Below are 20,393 nucleotides of genomic sequence, written 5' to 3'. Positions count from 1 at the left end.
TCTACCGCTCCCGTGCCCATATCAGAAAGAGAGATTCAGTTTCAAGGAAGTTGAGTGCACTAACTCTACTATTACTCTGTCAACAATGACCTGCCCCCCCCCCCCCCACCCAGAAGATACAGAGGGCCTCGCTGGACCGGCAAGACGTGGCACTGTGTTGTCTCTTTCTCTTCCCCTCACCCTTTCCTTTTGGGACACCTGCCGGGGTTTTTCTGTGTCCACCAGGAAGTGCCAAGAGGTGTTCCAGGAGGTCAGGGGGCATACCATCACCCTTGCAGACATCCTGCTTTTCAGGTGAGTGGCCCCGTCTCGACAGCCAGTGTGGGGGAATTTGGTGTGGCACCGAGGACAGAAATGAAACAGCGCCTGTTCCATCAGCTCAGCATTAGTGCTGCATGGTGAGGTAGGCCCGAAACAGGTGAGGTCGCCTCAGAGGGCGCGTGTTAAGTGCCTGGACTGATGAGTGGAATCAAATGCGAAGATGGAAATACATGAAAAAGAAAACAATACCATTGATATAGGGAAGATGGAAGGAAAGTTTCGAACCGGAGCGATGGCGCAGAGAAAACAATCTAACAAAGGAGTGGATACCTATAGTAGTATCAGCGAAAATGAAGAGTCACTCGATCCCGTGACTTGAAAATGCTTCTTCCAAGAAAAACAACTTACAACACTCCGAACCAAACACTAGAGGCAGGTGTATGCAAAGCATGTGTATCTACAGCCACACATGCCTTCGAACATTAATTTTTGCTGAGGCCTGAAAAATAAAGCCAAGACCAAAACAATGGCCTCGAACATAAGCAATACTAGCTGTGGAAGCTGAGGTACCTGGGCTTCACTATCACACCAAAGATATACCGAAGGATAACTTAATTAAAATTTCAATCCTGCCCAGGATCACCTTTTTGTTTGACAACATTCTTCTTTTATTTCCTAAAGATTTGATTGTAAAAATTCAAGGCAACACAGGCAGTTTTATCTATGCCTCTAAAGGAAGTAGACGCATGGAAAAAGCTGAGAAGGATAAGTTAAAAGTGGCCTGGAACTTCCGAATGTTTTGATGTACTGTTATCCATTTCAATTTAGAACTGCAGGATGATAGTAGCACAACCGGACAATTCATTTTGAGGAAGACAGTTTTTTGTTACGCTTGCTTGTTTAGGGGAGAACAAATTTCTCCATTAATTTCATAACTGCACTGACCTGGTCAGCGTCTGCTGCCCTCCCCAGCTCCACTGGCTGCTGCTGCCTCTGCCAGGACAGTCTCCTGACTCTCCGTTCGAGGCCCTCCTCCACCCGCAGATTCGTCCCTGCGCCTCATCCCTGGTGGTCTAGTGGCCATGTAAGTATTTATTTTTCTTTTCTTTCTCTCTGTCGCTCTTTCACTCTTGCATTTTCTGCCTTTTTCTTCTATCATCCCTCGTTTTTCTCAATTTCTTTTTCCTTTCTTCCCTCTTTATTCTGCTGCCCCTGCAAAGCACCTTTCTCGCCCTCCCACCGCTCAGCTGACTGCTTCCCCCACCCCCGTCCCCTTCTTAATGGTGGCTGCACTGCTGGTGCGCCAAAGGCAAGCCCGTCTGCACCCATCCACGCCCAGCACCAGGAACCCTGGATCTCTGTTAAACCACCCCCTGGACTGCCTCCGTTATGACTCCGAGACCCTCCTCCGACTCAACACCGGACATCTCAACAACTGTTGCACCATCTCCCTAAGGACACCCACTGACCTTTCACCTGCAGGATCTGCTACTTCAGCGCAAGCCTCAACAAACTGAGGGTACTATCCGCACACAAAGATACCAACAACCTCCACAACCACATCAACTTCCGGCTCCTGAACATCTGCTTCCTCCACAAACACGCCACCTAACTCTGGGACCTGATTGACACCACCCGACCGGACATTGCCTTCCTCACTGAGACCTGGACCAATCCCACCTCGGGTCCAGACATCGCCATCACCATTACCGAGGTTACAGCATCCTAAGGAGGGACCAGCCCTCCCGCCCGGGCTGAGGACTCACCATCGTACACAAGTCCTCACTACATGTCAAGGCCATCCAAGAAGAACACTGCACCATCATAGAACACCTTCACTTCCTGGTCCACTCCAACCACAGCTCCTCAATCCGTGGCACCCTGGTGTACAGGCCACCCAGCCCTGCCCAGCTTTCATAGATGATGTCGGAGACATCACTACCCCCCAGTCCCTGGTGTCAGTCGACTACCTCCTCCTCGGCAACCTGAACTTCCACCTCGAGGACTGCACCGACCCAAACACCACCGCTCTACTCGACAACCTCACCACCATTGGCCTCAGACAGTTGGTCCCCACACACATTGCAGGACACACACTGGACCCCATCTTCACCTCAAGCAACCAGATCACCATCGAGACCATCTCCACCCCAGACCGGACCAAACACCGGTGCATTCACTTCACAATCACCGCACCCAGCAGCGGCAACTGCACCTCCAGGACCCCCCATAGGAATAGGAACAAAATCACCTACGAGCTACTCACCTCATCGTTTGCCAAATCCCTCCCTCCCCACTCTGACGACACCAACACAGCAGCATGCAATCTCAATGCATGAATCACCAAATGCGCCAACTCTTTAGCCCCTCTCCCACTGACAACTGCCAAACGCATACCTAACAAAAGCCAGCTAGTTCACCACTGAACTCCAAGAATCAAAGCGTACCCACAGACGTTTAGAGAAAAAATGAAGAAACAGCCAATCCAGCGAAGACCTCGCCTCATTCAGAGCTGCATCCACCGCCCACCGACAAAAAACATCAAGAACGCAAGGAAGGACGCACTCCGGGAGCGCATCAACTCCTCCGCACACAACTTAAAGGAACTCTTCTCAGTCATCGAGTTCACAGATCCCCCCTCCGAAGCCACCTGCATCCCCAATCACAGGACCTCGGCGACAAACTTGCCTCCTTTTCCCACCACAAGATCCAGAACATCTACGACAGCTTCCTCCAAGAAAATCTTGCCACTGGAACCTGCAACCAGCCCCCCACCGCCTCCCCAGAACCCACCCAGACCATCCACAGCGGGTCCACGCTCACCACAGAGAAAACAGTCAACATGAACAGTCATCATGAACAGCACCCACTCCGGAGCCACCTCAGATCCCTGCCCGCACCACATATAGATATGAGCCAGTGCATCCATTGCCCCGAGCTTCCTAACACAATCAACTGCTCCATCAGCACGGGCATCTTTCCAGAGGACTGGAGACACGCCGAAATATGCCCTCTCCTGAAGAAACATTCGGCTGACCCATCAGAACTAAAGAATTTCCGGCTCATCTCGCTGCTACCTTAGCCCGCCAAAGTACTTGAGAAAGCAATCAATGTACAACGGAATTTCACCAAGGCCAACAACTCCCAACCAGCTCCCAATCTGGCTTCCGCAGCAATCACAGCACAGAGACAGCACTCCTAGCAGCCACGAGGACATCCGATTACTCCTAGACCGCGGACACACCGGAGCACTCATACTCCTCTACCTCTCAGCAGTTTTTGACATGGTTTCCCACAGCACTCTGCACACCAGACTCAACAACATATGAATCCGCAGAAGAGCCCTAGAATGGATCCACTCCATCCTCTCCGGGAGGACGTAGAGGGTCAGACTCCCGCCCTACACTTCCAGACCCACAGGACTCAACTGTGGAGTCCCCAAGGATCCTCACTGAGACCCACACTGTTCAACATATACATGGCCCCTCTTGCTGCCATCGTCAGAAATCACGGTATGAACATCGTGTCATATGCCGATGACACAATTCATCATTTCCTTCACCGAGGACCTGGATACAGCCAAAAAGAACTTTCACTCAGGAATTGAAGCCGTCGCCACCTGGATGAGAGAAAGCTGCGTCAAGCTTAACTTCGACAAGACAGAGCTCATCATCTTTGGAAATGCCAACTTAGCTTGGGGCGACTCCTGGTGGCCCATATTCCTCAGAGCACTCCCCTGCACTGACTGAGCACACCTGCAACTTAGGAATCATCCTCGACTACTCCCTATCCATGACCCGCCAGGTAAACTCTGTGGCCTCCTCCTCCTGGCACACACTCCGCAAACTTTGGAAGATCTTCAGATGGATCCCAGCAGACTATCGCAGGAAAGTCACCCACGCCTTAGTCACTAGCTAGCTCGACTACGGCAACACCCTCTACGCCGGCACCTCAACTAGAAACATCAAAAAACTTCAACTCATCCAGAACGCCACCACCAGACTCATTCTGGACCTCCCTTGCCGAGAACACATCTCCAAACACCTGAGGACACTCCAATGGCTGCCGGTCGACAAGCGAATCATCACCTTCAAACTTCTCACCCACACGTACAAGGCCATAAACAATGCAGGACCAGCCTACCTGAACCACCATGTCTCCTTCCACACACCCTCCGTTTAGATGGCACTGGCCACCGTCCCTTGCATCTGCAAAACCACTGCTGGAGGACGATCTTTCACCTACACTGCAGCAAAGAGCTGGAACAACCTCCCCCTGCACCTCAGACAAAGCACGTCGCTCACCATCTTCAGGAAGAACCTCAAGACGTGGCTCTACGGAAGAGGCCACTCCACCCCCCAGCACCTGGAGACTCTCATGGGTAAGTAGCTGCGCTTTACAAATATTGATTGTCTCCCCACATTATTTTGAAAAGGTAAAGTTAAAGGTGCCAATATCCTCTCTAGAGATATGGTGCAGTTTGAGGAATGTTTTGAGTATTGACTACTACAGAGTAAATGCTCTAATTTGGAATTCACTCGGTACTTCAGAACTTTTACAAGATCAACTTAGTCTGCCATTGATAAAGGTGGCCATGAAATATTGGGGGAGGAGCAAAATGGTCTGACTTAATTCCATGGGGAGAACTAATTGTGACCAATGGCACAATCTCAAACTTTGAGTGTGTCCTATTACCATAATTAACTGAACGGTGGGCAGCACAGAAATGGAGCACGGTGGAGAGGAGAAAATATGAAGTTCAAGTAAAAGATGTGCGGCAATCAATTTAGCACTGGGAGTTAACTGATGCAGAATACAGGGAGTGCAGAATTATTAGGCAAGTTGTATTTTTGAGGATTAATTTAAATATTGAACAACAACCATGTTCTCAATGAACCCAAAAAAACTCATTAATATCAAAGCTGAATATTTTTGGAAGTAGTTTTTAGTTGGTTTTTAGTTTTAGCTATGTTAGGGGGATATCTGTGTGTGCAGGTGACTATTACTGTGCATAATTAGGCAACTTAACAAAAAAAAATATATACCCATTTCAATTATTTATTATTACCAGTGAAACCAATATAACATCTCAACATTCACAAATATACATTTCTGACATTCAAAAACAAAACAAAAACAAATCAGTGACCAATATAGCCACCTTTATTTGCAAGGACACTCAAAAGCCTGCCATCCATGGATTCTGTCAGTGTTTTGATCTGTTCACCATCAACATTGCGTGCAGCAGCAACCACAGCCTCCCAGACACTGTTCAGAGAGGTGTACTGTTTTCCCTCCTTGTAAATCTCACATTTGATGATGGACCACAGGTTCTCAATGGGGTTCAGATCAGGTGAACAAGGAGGCCATGTCATTAGATTTCCTTCTTTTATACCCTTTCTTGCCAGCTACGCTGTGGAGTACTTGGACGCGTGTGATGGAGCATTGTCCTGCATGAAAATCATGTTTTTCTTGAAGGATGCAGACTTCTTCCTGTACCACTGCTTGAAGAAGGTGTCTTCCAGGAACTGGCAGTAGGACTGGGAGTTGAGCTTGACTCCATCCTCAACCCGAAAAGGCCCCACAAGCTCATCTTTGATGATACCAGCCCAAACCAGTACTCCACCTCCACCTTGCTGGCGTCTGAGTCGGACTGGATCTCTCTGCCCTTTACCAATCCAGCCACGGGCCCATCCATCTGGCCCATCAAGACTCACTCTCATTTCATCAGTCCATAAAACCTTAGAAAAATCAGTCTTGAGATATTTCTTGGCCCAGTCCTGACGTTTCAGCTTGTGTGTCTTGTTCAGTGGTGGTCGTCTTTCAGCCTTTCTTACCTTGGCCATGTCTCTGAGTATTGCACACCTTGTGCTTTTGGGCACTCCAGTGATGTTGCAGCTCTGAAATATGGCCAAACTGGTGGCAAGTGGCATCGTGGCAGCTGCACGCTTGACTTTTCTCAGTTCATGGGCAGTTATTTTGCGCCTTGGTTTTTCCACACGCTTCTTGCGACCCTGTTGACTATTTTGAATGAAACGCTTGATTGTTCGTTGATCACGCTTCAGAAGCTTTGCAATTTTAAGAGTGCTGCATCCCTCTGCAAGATATCTCACTATTTTTTACTTTTCTGAGCCTGTCAAGTCCTTCTTTTGACCCATTTTGCCAAAGGAAAGGAAGTTGCCTAATAATTATGCACACCTGATATAGGGTGTTGATGTCATTAGACCACACCCCTTCTCATTACAGAGATGCACATCACCTAATATGCTTAATTAGTAGTAGGCTTTCGAGCCTATACAGCTTGGAGTAAGACAACATGCATAAAGAGGATGATGTGGTCAAAATACTCATTTGCCTAATAATTCTGCACTCCCTGTATACACACGTGGAAACTCCAGAACATCTATGGGAGGAACACTTGCCTTTGCAGGGGCAGCCAAATGTGTGGCAAGTATTATTAACTCTTCTTTATTCTATAGTTTAAACCTGCTGCTCTACAAAAGCATCACATCTATACTCTGTGCATGATATAGAAGACCAGAGAAAGCTGGTAAAGATAAGCAATGCTGGAGTATCTTGCTACAAAAGATGCAGAGTGGAGAACACCTACGATGAACCTATGTTTGAAACTTGCCTGGCTCTCATTAACTTCTGGAATGATGTAAGGAGTACAGTATCAGAACTTCTATCTTCAAGAATTAAGATAAGCTTCTATTTGATCTTCTTTGGACATATGCACAGCTTAATACATGTACATCAGAAGTCTAAAGAAGGCTCCTATTCAACTTAATTCTTCTTGCAAGAAAGGAGATATGCCCTGTTAGCAATCAAATTCGCCCACAGTGAAGAGCTGGCTGAAGTCAGCAGATAAGAGGCTGCAATCATGAGTTGCAGTGCAGTTCAAGTAGTAAAACATGTGACTTATAGTTCTGCTGTCTTTAGTGGTGTGAGCTTTTTTTTTTTTTAAGAGCAGTTAAGGTCCAATGATTAAGCCAAGAATTAACGATTTATCCACAGGCACCCAGATTACCACTACCTCTGGTTCATTCAGTTGAATAAACGTTCTGATGGCTAAGGGCAGAGGATTTTCCAATCAAAGTGAAGGAGGACTCAAAACAATTGGCAAAAACAACTTCAAGTTTAGGCTAAAGTCAACAACATTCTTCACATCCAATATGTAGGCCTCAGTCTGCGATACAGAGTCAGCGTCTTAAAAATGTATAATAGAAATAAGGGCCAATCAGCTATACTCATTCTCATTGACTCTTCAGCGGCCTTTGACATGATTGAAAACAATATTCTCCTTTGCTTCCTAAGAATTTGTCATAACATGTCCAAAAATGTCTAGCCTGGCTGGCATCTTTTATCAATCATTTCCAACAAATTAAGGTAAAATCAAGATACGACATCTCATACGTCCACTGTGGAGATCCTCAAGGCTCGCTATTGCCCCTATGGCATTAACAATCTAAGTCCATTCCCTAGCAGAGCTCAGACAGGACAACGGCCTACATTTTGTGTACATTAGTAAGCACCAAATCTTAATCCCCATTAGAAAAGTGAAATAGTGAAGCCCAATCTAGCTTGTCTAAAGGCTCTTATGGGCTGGTTGACTAACAATAAATTACAATACATTTACAATATTTAAGATTTCCATAATCCATGAATGAAAATGTGTATAATCCTCAAATCATGTTTGTTTCAATACAGACCCATAAAAGGCAATGTATTAGCCAGTCAAACAAGCTACTTATTCAGGAGTGCTTTATCTGGTAGAGACTCTATTAAGTAGCAGATTCTTCACCTTAGAATATCCCAAGGCGTCAAACGCAATCCGGAAGATTTTCGAGCAGTACGCCCCTGCGCGCCGGTGGGTGATGTTGTTTGGCTCCACATTGTCCACCATTGAAGTGACATAAGCAGTACCTACATAGGGGCCAGCCCAGCGTGCTGCAGGTTACTTTTCACGCCAGGAGCGTGGAGCCATGATGAGAACTGACCACTGGTGTGGCAAGCCTTCAACCGTGAAAAAAGGAATCCTTTACGCTGTAATTAATTTGCAGAGTGGGAAGGATGTGACGATTGATAAGTAATCTGCAGCTAGAGTCTCTACCAGACTAGGCATTACCAAAGGTAAGTAACTGGTTCATCTGATACAGACTTCTAGCCGCAAACTCCCAACCTTAGAATAGATACCCCAGCAATAGCTCCCTACAGGTGGGACTACAAAACCCTGAATATCTTGGACTTACCGCACTGGAGGATAGGCCCAAAATGCCACTGTTCTGATAAAGGGAGCATCTGGGAGGGAGTCAGGTGTGACTTTAGCATGCTGATCGTGAACGCCAGCAAGTGCAGAAGGTTCACCATAATTTACATGTGGGAGATGACTGCCAGGGACGAGCCCGCCTTCAACTGCCAGTCGTCGAGGTTGGGTGAAGACTTGAAGCCCCGACTTCCACAGATAAGCTGCAATCAATGCCATCACCTTGGTGAACACCCAAGGGGGGGTTGGTAAGGTTGAAAGGGAACACGGCGAACTGAAAGTGCTCTTGGCCCATCATGAACCGCAGGTGACATCTGTGGGCAGGCGGGACTGGGATGTGGAGCAAGTCTGTCATGTTGAGTCCACACCTTACGGTAAACTGTGCTGCATCTCGCCCATCAGCAATTGCCTGGGTAAGTATCGCTCATGCCTCCTCAGAGACCATAGGCAGCACTTGTGCAACTGAGCCCCATATCTTATGGGGAAAAACGGCCCAACAGGCACACTGTATTCACCAACAGCAGTGCTAGGCTGGCAAAGGAGAACAGTCTCTTGCCAAACTTATCCAGCCTCTACGATTTGCTATCCGGTGGAGTGGTAGGAAACGTGCCAAAATTAATTCTGTTTGTGGAGTCTTGGATCATCAAGCTCTGCGGGGTGGGGTGCTAGGTAAGGAAACTGGGGACACCAGGACGGGGCATTGGCGGCGGGCAATCGTCCTATGCACGGGAGCGCCTGTGCAGGGCTTGGACTAGGCCTCGAGTAGCTCGTCTGTAAGGGGTTCATTGAAGGGGAGTATGGGCTCAGAAAGGGAAACTCCCAGCAAAAGCACCTCAATTAAGACGTTTGTCTTGACTGCCACAGGTGGCAGCTGAAAGTCCAAGACCTCAGCCACCCTACGCACCATAATTGTAAAAGAGGCTCCCTCTTCTATAGCCACCGTAGGAGGAAAGACCAGGCCAGTGTCTGGTGAATTGTCTAACCCACTGGCCTCCATCAGATCCTCGTACCAGTTGTCCTTTTTCTCATCTGGGAGCTGTTAACCATACCCCTCCCATTCGTCTTCCCCTCCAGGACTATCAAACAAATAAGCCACTGGCTTCACTCTGGGAAGTATGGACCCAGTCGGCACCGGAGTCAGTGCGGACATCGCCCATCCGGCTCCGTGTTGGAAATGATTGGGGAATAGGCACTAAAGCCGGTGCTGAGGAAGGTCTTGGTCTGGGTCTCGCCGGCGGTTCCTCTCCAGATCCAGCAAGGAATCCATGGAGCCCAAATGGTTCCAGAGGTGAACCTGCCTGCATTGGTCCAGCAGGAGCCCCTCCCACACCCAGGGGGGCGAAGGCACTCCATGGGGGCTGCCCAAATTTGAAGCAATTGGCCTCAGAGTACTCCTTCATCTGGGCAGGTGTTGCTACAGAAAAATCAAGTATGTGCCAAGTAGACCAGGTTCAGGTTCCGCCAAACTCGGGGGCCTGGAGTGCTGACGCTCCTGGCTCACTTCAGAAAACTTCAACAGATGTGGCAAAGTCGCAGACCTTTTCGACATCTTATGTTTGTGTAGGAGAGTAGCCTCTTTCTAGCTTGGTTACCTCCACTTTTGGCCTGTTTGTCAGTGTGTTTGACTGGGTCTACTGGGATCCTGCTAATCAGGACCCCAGTAGTTATGCTCTCTCTCCTAATGTATGGTTGTTACATACTGGTAACTCAGTATTTTACCCACAATTGGCATACTGGTGCCCCCTTATAAGTCCTTAGTATATGGTACCTAGGTACCCAGGGCATTGGGGTTCCATGGGATCCACATGGGCTCCAGCATATCTTTTGCCACCCCTAGGGAACCCATGCAAAGGCTTCTGCAGGACTGCCATTGCAGCCTGCATGAAAAGGTGCATGCACTCTTTCACTGCCATTTACACTGCACCAGGTCACTTATAAGTCACCCCTACAGCAGGCCCTCCAGCCCTGAGGGTAGGGTGCAGATTACCATGACCTCCAGGACCATTTTCCCAGACTTCGTGAGTGTGGGAATGCCATTTTACATGTGTACTGGATATAAGTCACTACTTATGTCGAGGTACATAAGGGTAACTCCGAACATAGGCATGTTTGGTATCAAACATGTTGGGATCATACCCAAAGGCTTTTGCAAGCATTGGTTGTATGATTCCATGCACTCTGGGGGATCCTTAGCGAACCCCAGTATTGTCATTCCAGCCTTCTGAGGTTTTCAAGGCAGCCCAGCTGCTGCCTCCTGTTGCTTAAGCAGCTCAACCCAGGAAGGCAAAACAAAGGATTTCCTTTGGGAGAGGGTATTACACCCTCTCCGTTTGGAAATAGGTGTTACAGGCTTAGGAGGGGTAGCATCCCCAAGCCACTGGAAATGCTTTGAAGGGCACATTTGGTGCCCTCCTTGCATAATCTATTTTACACCAGTTCGGGGACCCCCAGTCCCTGCTCTGGTGTGAAACTGGACAAAGGAGAGGGAAGGCACCACTCCCCTGTCCATCACTACCCCAGGGGTAATGCTCAGAGCGCCTCCAGAGGGTTCCTGGGTTTTGCCATCTTGGATTCCAAGTTGGCAGGGAACTCTGGGAGTATCAGAGTGGACCGTGCCAGCAGGTGACATCAGAGCCCTCCCCTGATAGGTACTTACCTGTTTAGCTGACCAATCCCCCTTCCAGGGCTATTTGGGGTCTCTCCTTTGGGTGGTTCTTCAGATTCGGACTGCAAGACTCCAGCAGGAATCATCTGCATCCTCTACTTCACCTTCTCACGGAAGAAACTGCATCTGGACCCTCCAGAAACTCTACAAACTGCAACAAAGAAGCAAAGACGACTTCTGCAACATTGTATCTTCAGGCCTCCTGTCAGCAACTGCAACTGTTTCCCGGTCGTGCATCCTCTGAAGACAGCTTGTCTTCAGCCTGCACCAGAAGAGCAAAGGAATCTCCCTTGGGGTGAAGGAGTCACTCCCCTGCTTCAGCAAGCGCCTCACTGCATCGACAACCAGCTGCATGGATCCCCTCTCCTGACGAGCTACGTGGATCCTGCATCACAGGTGGCGGACTGAAGAGGTCCCGTTGTTCTACTGTCCAACTTTAGTGGAGGTAAGAGCTTGCCTTCCCACGCAAGACAATACACCCGTGCACCGCGTGATTTGCAGTTGCCAAGACATGTTGGCATCCTTCCATGAAGTTCTTTGTGCACCGTGCAGCTCCGGTCCCCAGCACTCTATCCTGCGACGCACATCTTCCTGAGTGGTTCTCTGGCAGCGTTGGAGCCTTTGTCTGAGTGCTGCGTGGGCCTCCTTTTGCACCTCCTTTGTCCCCGTGCCGTGGGACTCCTGTGCATGCTGCCTGGTCTTCTGTGGGCTCTCTGAGTTGCTGAGAGCCTCCTCTGAATCCCCCTCCTGGGTAGAGTCCACCAGGTCCCTCCTGGTCCTGGGCAGTGCCTTTTTCTGCTAACCGCAAGCTTTTCGTGTCCCAAGGCTTGTTGGCTGACTTCAGTGACGCAAACCAGAATGCAATCCTCCATTCGGCGTGGGACATCATCTGCACCAACCAGGAACCCGAATCAGTCTTCTTGGGTATAGTAATGACTGTTCTTCCTCACCAGTGGTTCTTCTTTTGCACCTTCATCCGGGTTAGCAGGGGCTCCTGTTCTCCCAGGACTCTTCTGTGCTTCTTGGACTTTGTTCCCTTCTTCCACAGGTCTTCAGGTCCAGGAATCCACTGTTGGTGTCTTGCAGGCTTCTCTGGTGCTTGCATAATCTTCTTTCTCGTGTTTCTGTGTGCTCTGAGAAAGTTACTGTGTTTTACTCCTGCTTTCCTGGAAACTGGGGTGGGTTCTAGTACTTACCTTTGGTGTTTTCTAGTACTCCTAGCGCCCCTCTACACATTACACTTGCCTAGGTGGGAAACCAACATTTGCATTCCACTTTATTAGTATATGGTTTGTGTCCCCAGGCCCATTTCTAACTATTGTGATTTTCACTAATTGCACTGTTTTCTAACAGGTTTGATGCCTATTTCGGCATACTAGTATATATAATTTGTGTATTACTTACCTCCTAAGGGAGTATAGTATCTATGGTATTTTTGGCATTTGTGTCACCAAAATAAAGTACCCTTATTTTTATAACACTGAGTATTTTCTTTCATGTGTGTGAGTATTGTGTGACTACAGTGGTATTGCATGAACTTTGCATTTCTCCTAGACAAGCCTTGGCTGCTCTGCTACAGTTACTTCTAGAGAGTCTGGTTTCTAGACACTGCCTACATTGCACTAATAAGGGGTAACTGGACCTGGTACAAAGTGTAAGTACCCTAGGTGCCCACTACAAACCAGGTAAGCCTTGTGGTTCTTACCTGATGATTTTGAGTCTGATGACGACAGTCAGAAGGGCTCCGCGAGCAGTTCTGTGACCTTCCACGCGATCGGGACCTTGAGTGTTGCAGAGGCAACTGACATCAGGTGGCAAGGAGCTTGAGGAAGCACTCCCTCAGCGCCTTGGGATGCACAGCGCAGCAGTCCTCACAAGGTTTGGAGTTGTGGTCCCTCTCCGAGCACCACAAACACACCAAGTGGGGGGTCTCTCACCGCCTTTTGTCTGGGACAGGTCCCATATTGTTTGAAACAAGCTAGTTTCGTGGGTGACATATCCTCACACCAGGAGAACATTTTTTCCAAAAAGCTTGACAAAACGTTGAAAAAAACAAGTCAAGAAGTGACTAAAAAGTAGGACAGGCTGGATCAGGACTACCTGGTGCAGAAAGGAAAGAACTAAGGTTGGTGCGCCTGGATGACACCTATATAGGTACTGCGCACGTCACTTCCAGCACAAATAACGTGGACACTGAGAGGATACCACAACCTACCATCATGCAGAGGCACTGCTCAAAAATCTTCTGGATCCAGTGTGACACCTGGGTATATTTCAAGGTAAGGAATCTTCTTCTATAAGTCTCTATCAGATAAGTCTTCTACTGCCACCTACTCAAAATTAACTACATCCCTACCGGTCCACCACTGAGCTTCTTTGATCAGATCTATTTTATTCACAAAGCTAACTTACTCAAATTATCTACATGTTAGCCTCCCTACCTTCCTCATGACAATTGAAAAATCAGCCAAAATAATGCAGTCTGTCTGGTTTTCACTGCCATAACAATGCAATGGAAAATGTAAAGCCTGGCTGAATGGCCTAGCCTGGCCTCTGGTTAAGAACTATATCAAATTCAAAACTCTTGTTTATATTGCCAACAGAGTGTCCCCAACACGAGACACTCATATTTTTTATAGGATTTTGGTGCTAATGTTGACATTACTAAGGATTAGGGGAAAAAGGAATTGACTGAACTGATTATATCTCAGATTGCATTGAAAGATTGTTATCAATCGTGTTGCCAGTTCTTATATGACTAATATCAATTGCCCTCATTTCATTCACTATAATGCTTACAGCTGAAATTGAGATTATTCATATATCTTCCACTAGAACACAGCCTTAATATGTAAATAAAACATTTTTTGCCATGCAAACTTTTTGTAAGTGCTCTTCTGGGAAAGGTGTTCCAGTAACCCACACATAACCTATTGTTGCTCCAGAAACAATTCAAGATCAAATGGCAATTGAATGAGATCAAATTGATTAACTGTGAATGCAGCGAAGATGGAAGCGTTGTTCTTTGGCAGTCCTTTGTGGACCTAAGTCAGGTGACCTAATATTTTAACCTGTTTGTAATCTGGCCATTATCTTAGATAAACAGGGGGCCTTTGAGGCTGATAATAATATACTGACACCCACCTGTTTCCTTGAGATGAAAATCATCTAGAAGATTTGCAATTTTTGGACATTTCTTCTAGGAAATATCTGATGTACTCATTGATAACATTGAGGCTATTACTTTAACTCTCTCTTTGCACAGCTTCCCAGCTATTTGATTCAAATAATGTAATGGGTGCAGAATACATCAGACTGTTTGGTCTTGAGCCCAGACAAGCGCTCACATATCTCCTTTCATCTAATGTGTGCCTATTGGCTGCCAATACAAACAGGCCATTCTTTTTAAAGCTTCTTGTGTCTGCCATAGAACCATTTTGTTTCTTCCATTAGGCAACCACATTACTTCACTTTTTCACCCATTTACAACCAGTCTAGGACCTTTTGCTGTAGTTCACTTCTCTTACTCTCTGTACTTTGGTTTAGGAGATCTTGGCTGCACAGCTGCTCCATTGCTGTAGTTACAGTCAAGGCCTAGAATGCCCTCCATCTAAGTCTTCGAGCTGCTTCATCAAGGTTTGTAAAGTGCTAAAAATTCACACATTTACTGTTTTTTGAAAGATTTCTGTCCTGTTTTCCTTCGTCTACTTTAGTGCCAAAATACCTATTTTTAGGGCAATCACATACTTTATAAAATTCAAATTCAAGTTAAATCAAATGAAAAAGTGTATCTCTGACAGTCTTTTCCAAGATTTGAGTATTACCCAATAAAAGATATCTCCAGGTAAGTTGTGGGAAATGCTTCAGAAACTGGTAGACATAAGGCTTTAACCAATCACTCACATAACGTAAGATACATAGTCCAATTATTTCTAGAGTGTCAAGCTCAGACTCCAAACCTGTATATATTAAATTGGGAAAAGAAGACTGTTATTTAAGAGGGATTTAAACGACCTCAATATCTGTTAAAGAGCACCTGACTGTATTAGAAACAGAAATAATGGATGGAAGATCTCAATTGCAGGTGCTAAACTGTAACATTGTACCTAATCAGTGGGGCTGAATGCAATTTATTAAGACAAGAACAGAATAGTATACATTGTAAAGGACTCCATGAATAAAGAAAAACATATTTCTCAAATCAGTTTGCACATTTCAGAAAAACAAACCATGTACAAAAAAAATCTATACGTTTAATTAAATGTACAACTTGTTATGAGGGAAAACATATATTGTTAGTTTCCAATGAAAATTCCTTTACAATAAACAGTTTACAAAACACATGAAGTTAAGAATGTCTGAAATCATGTCCCATTCAGCCGTTTGAATTTTTACAGTTTCCAGATAGGGACCTACTTTGTATGTCTATTGCCTCAAATATTAAGTAAAATGGGCATTTTATGAGTTGAAAGAATGTCTGAAATCATGTCCCATGCAACCTTATGAATGTTTACAGTTCCCAGAGATAGGGATCTACGTTGTACGCTTTGCCTCAAATATTAAGTCAAATAGGCATTTTAGGAATTGAACAGTACACAAAATACACAGTTTGTAAAGAGACGGATTTATAAAAAGGCACAGAAGCTTCCCTTTGTTGTTTACCCGGCAATCTGTAATAAAATATGAACTATTATTTACAAATCGCAAGCAAAACATACTTCCTTCTAAAAAAGGATGGCACAGAATATACCCCAATTTGTATGTGTCCTTGTTTATTGTGATGGCGTAGTGTTTAGTTATACTTTGTGAAATAGTTGCCTAAGAAACAGGAATAGTGTTTGGATCTTGAGTCCACCATTGCATTTTCGTCTATAGTTTCTAATTAAGGATTTACTTTTTACTTAGTAAAATAAAAAAGGAATGATAAAGTGCTGTTAAATATTAGGTCAAACAGAAAATAATTACAAAAATGTAGGTGGGAATTTATTAAAATAACATGGACTGTAAACAAATGTTCACCGTTTCTTTCAATGTGTTAAACAATGACACATTCCGTTTTCTGAGGTTCCAATGCTGTAGAGCTCTAAAGTTTTCAATGCAAAATCATTTGTGAAATTTTTATTGATAACGGACCGAAGCTGCACCACAGAAATCTCAGGAGGTCCTAAATCCACTTGGTGAATTGAAGAGAATTCTCACCTTTACACTTCCCTTTTTGTCCTAAATTTAAAAAATGAGTAGTACTTCATTTAGATTACACATGTACCAATACACAGCCTTGTATAAACAGGACCAATGTGTAATTTAAAGTAAAAAGTGAAATTTTGTATATACATTTGTTTTGGCACCTACGCTTCACATAGGAAGTACAGTTTGTGTGCCCACCAGTATGGAAGGTTTGACCATGCTCTGCCCAGTATGTTTCCTAATAGTAATAATATATTTCATGAAATTAGCAGAAACTCCTGTAAAGGTAGGTAAATTCAAATCTCTACAATATTGTGGGTGGGAAGTTCAGTAATAAAATTAGCCACTGTAATACTACTCAATATGTAGAGGGTTAGAGCAGTTTGAACCAATGAATTACATAAATTTGAAAGTAATAGAGAGCATATGCAGGGAATAAAGTGCACTGTAGACAAATGAATTAATGAATCATGTTTCAGTCATAAGTGACAGTTCTTTGGACCTATTGCAAAGGCCGCCCCAGTGACATAGGGCCAGATGTGCAAAGTCCTTTTGCGGTTCTTAACAGTCCGAATCAGTATTTCGGGCCGGTAAGAAATGCAAAATGGCCTTTTCTTATGTACAAAGGCCTTTAAGATATCACAAATGGCGATTTCTACCCTGAAGAAATCGCACTTTGCCATTCCCATAATAGGAAATCGCAAATAGGGATTTCCTATTTGCGAATCGTATTCTGATGTACAAAGCATTTCCTAAATGTGACTTGGGCATTTAGGAGATGCAATTACCACCAACTTGAAGTCGGTGGTAACCAGGTGCAGTTTAAAAAAGGCACCCAATGTGGTTTTTTTTTTTTACTTTGCAATAGAGCACACACATGCCCCTTAGACATATGTGTGCTCCTATTTTTGGGGTGCACCTAGGGGGGGCATTTGCCCTTTGCCTTCCCTGGTTTTGCATTTCGTAAACAGCGATTTCTTAATAAGAAATCACTATTTAGGTAATGCATAACCGGGCCATTGACTAAAATGCAATGTGATTTCTTAATTCCAATTTCCTAATAGCGATTTCTACTTTGTAGGAATCGCTATTAGGAAATCGGTATCTGTGTACATAGCATTTCGCATTTCTCTGAAGTCGCTATTTAAGAAATGCAAAATAGCATTTTTGTACATCTGGTCCACAGTGTACTACCACACTATTTTTATCTATAAGGCCAATAAACAGGTTCATTTAAGTTTGCACCTAAATATCAAACATTTACAACAACAGGTGCAGCATACTAATCTAAATACAGACATATAATACATGTTTCAATGGAGCTCACATTTAATATACACATGTGTGCATATATATATATATATATATATATATATATATATGTTCATATACACACGTGACTATATATACACGTGTGTGTACAAATACGAGTGTATATATTTACATATTTGTGTATATATACACGTGTACATATACATATGTATGTGTATATATATATATATATATATACATACATATATACACACACACACACACACAAACATGTTACAAAGGGACAATAAGGAATGGGCTGATCTATTTTCCTTATATGACCCAAATGAATATTTTCAACCTAGATTTCAAAAACAAACGTGCCCTTCCTCCAGTACTCAAATACATTTCTAAGGAGTAAAAGGCTTGAGGTTGCATCAAGTGTCTGACAACCCTCCAAGGCATCAACAGGTTAAGGTTAGGTTTTAGTTTTTACATTACAACCTGCAACCTTTACATTCATCTTTACATTAATTTCAAGTGCAAAAATAAAAACCATTTTTATGTCGTTCTTTCTCAATCTGGCAAAATTAGATAGAGATTTAGTGCTTATTTGGCTGCACACCACTAACTCATAATTTAAGTTTAAACAGAGCAAACCTAAATCCATTTTAACAAATGCGTTATTTTTTCTGTTTCTTTTACTTAACACATCAACAGAACAGCAAACACAATCCCTACATTTAGCATGCAGTTTTACTCAAGTATATGGATTACCAAGACACAAAAGTGGATTTGGTCACTCAGCATCAGACCACCCTCCCACGCATCAGTTGCAGTTAGCAGCGACTCAAAAGCTTCGGGTGAAGTCTCAGCAACTCATTCTTGCAACTCCATATTCTAAGCTGACAACCGCAGGTTCCGCTTTAGAAAACTCCTCAGCGTACTCTGTGTAGCGATTATCTGACACGTTGCTACCCTCTATTGTTCTAATGCCGTCATTATCTGGTGAAAGTGGATGATCCTTTTTGAAGCATTCAGAAGTCCGAACCGTTGGTGAAACAGTGTGGTTGGAAGAAAGCAATTGGTCCTTTGTACATTCGAGGTCTTCGTCATGCAAATCTTTTTTCTCTTTCTTGAGTTTCTAGTATAAGGCAGAAAATCAGAAGAAATTATTACTGGTTGTTGGAAAACCGACAAATGACTGATGCACCAGGTACTACAGTGAATACAACAACATCCTTCCAACGAAAATACTGGGAAGGTGACATAGAAAGAACATCCCTCTTCATTCCCAAACCACAGTCACAAAAAGAAAGATTGGTTAAGTTCAAAGGGAATACTTCTCCAAATGGATTATCTTGATCAGTTTAAAATCTAAATCATTCATAAACGTTGGTAGATGTTGCTACAAACTAACAGTATACTTGCTTGGAAAGGTACATGTGTTCTGGGACAACATATACCTGTTCAAGCTGAAACAGTAAACAAATGGAAATACTGGTAATTACAATGCAGGAGCAATATTATTATGGAGCACACGGTCTTACAAGCTTTACAAAACCACTGGATACCCTGTCGACAGACTGGTTGTGTTCCAGTAGCACCAATTTCCAATTGCAGCAGTTTGTTTTTTGCTGGAAGCTTTGGCATAGACTGCCTCTCTGCAAGGCTAGTTTCCAGTGAAAAAGTATAGTTGCTGATGTAAAGCGCGTAATGACCCTGTTTTCTATAAATATATCAGGTCAGCTTTTATTTCAGTCACAATATGCACATCAAATACCACTGGACTGGCAACTATATGACTGCCTTTTTAAATGTAGTCCAATCCCAATGCTTTCTTCCCTCCTAGTGGACCAAATGATATGTTGATGACTCAGACTGTTATCCTTCTGAGATTAATAAATTGGCAGCCACTGAGTTGATTACAAAAGGGATATTTTATTAGACACAATTAAAAATCATTGATACTCAGCGTTCTATAACTATCATCCTCATTCCATAAAGACATGGACAGTGATTCCCCAAGGCCAGAGTACTTGCTTGACTTGTGGTCCCTGTCCACTCATCTATTGTAAGCAACATCAGATTAATTCCAAGCTCAACCATTCATGTTTCTCAGATCAATGAAATGAGTACCACAGAGTTTGGTTACAAAAAAGGGACATTTTCTTCAAGAAGTTGCCTCACAGGCCTCTGCTTCATCCACTTTCTTTGCTATCTCCCAATGGAGGTCCAGCAGATAGAACACCCCTGTCACACACACCACTGGACCATAACTACCAAGTTTTCAGTATTTCCATGCACAACATCTCAAAATATGAACCACGTGTGCACTTCTGTACCTTACACATCACTGTCAGGAAATCCATCTATTTTATTTGTCCCTCTGAATCCCCTACTTTTTCCACTATAAGCACTGGGTGTTATTGACTTGGTTGAAGGTTCCTAAAGGTGCCCACCTTCATGTGCTCTTTTTATAAGGACAACAGTTTTTAGTCTTAAATTGCCAAACCTGTCACTTTGGTAATTCAGCTGTACATAAGAAAGGTTTCGTGCAGATGTACAAAATGTATGTTTGTAATGCAGGAGAGAAGTTGTTAAATACAACAATCTTTTAAAACCTTATGGTTGTTCAGCCAGAGTAGATGCATTAAGTGTAGATATGAGATGTAGGAATGAAGAAAAAATGCCTCCCTTTAATCTTTAAATTGAGAGCCTTCCCAAATGAGTAAACACAAATTAAAACCTTAAATGTGAAAT

At 44.3% G+C, this 20,393-nt stretch overlaps 1 protein-coding gene across 3 annotated transcripts in view; it reads right to left on the bottom strand.

The window, feature by feature from the left end:
* Nucleotides 1-15,425: 15,425 nt before the first annotated feature.
* MTMR6 (myotubularin related protein 6) overlaps nt 15,426-20,393 on the bottom strand; it is a 256,696-nt gene continuing 251,728 nt past the window's right edge. For all 3 annotated transcript variants that reach the window (XM_069202235.1, XM_069202237.1, XM_069202236.1), the window contains exon 14: nt 15,426-18,774. In XM_069202235.1, coding sequence (XP_069058336.1) covers nt 18,502-18,774 — 273 coding nt within the window. In that variant the 3' untranslated portion in view covers nt 15,426-18,501. The remainder of the gene's footprint in view (nt 18,775-20,393) is intronic.

The sequence above is a fragment of the Pleurodeles waltl genome, chromosome 8, assembly GCF_031143425.1.
Source record: "Pleurodeles waltl isolate 20211129_DDA chromosome 8, aPleWal1.hap1.20221129, whole genome shotgun sequence".
Taxonomy (NCBI): Eukaryota; Metazoa; Chordata; class Amphibia; order Caudata; family Salamandridae; genus Pleurodeles; species Pleurodeles waltl.
This window is presented reverse-complemented; position numbering and strand designations above follow the sequence as displayed.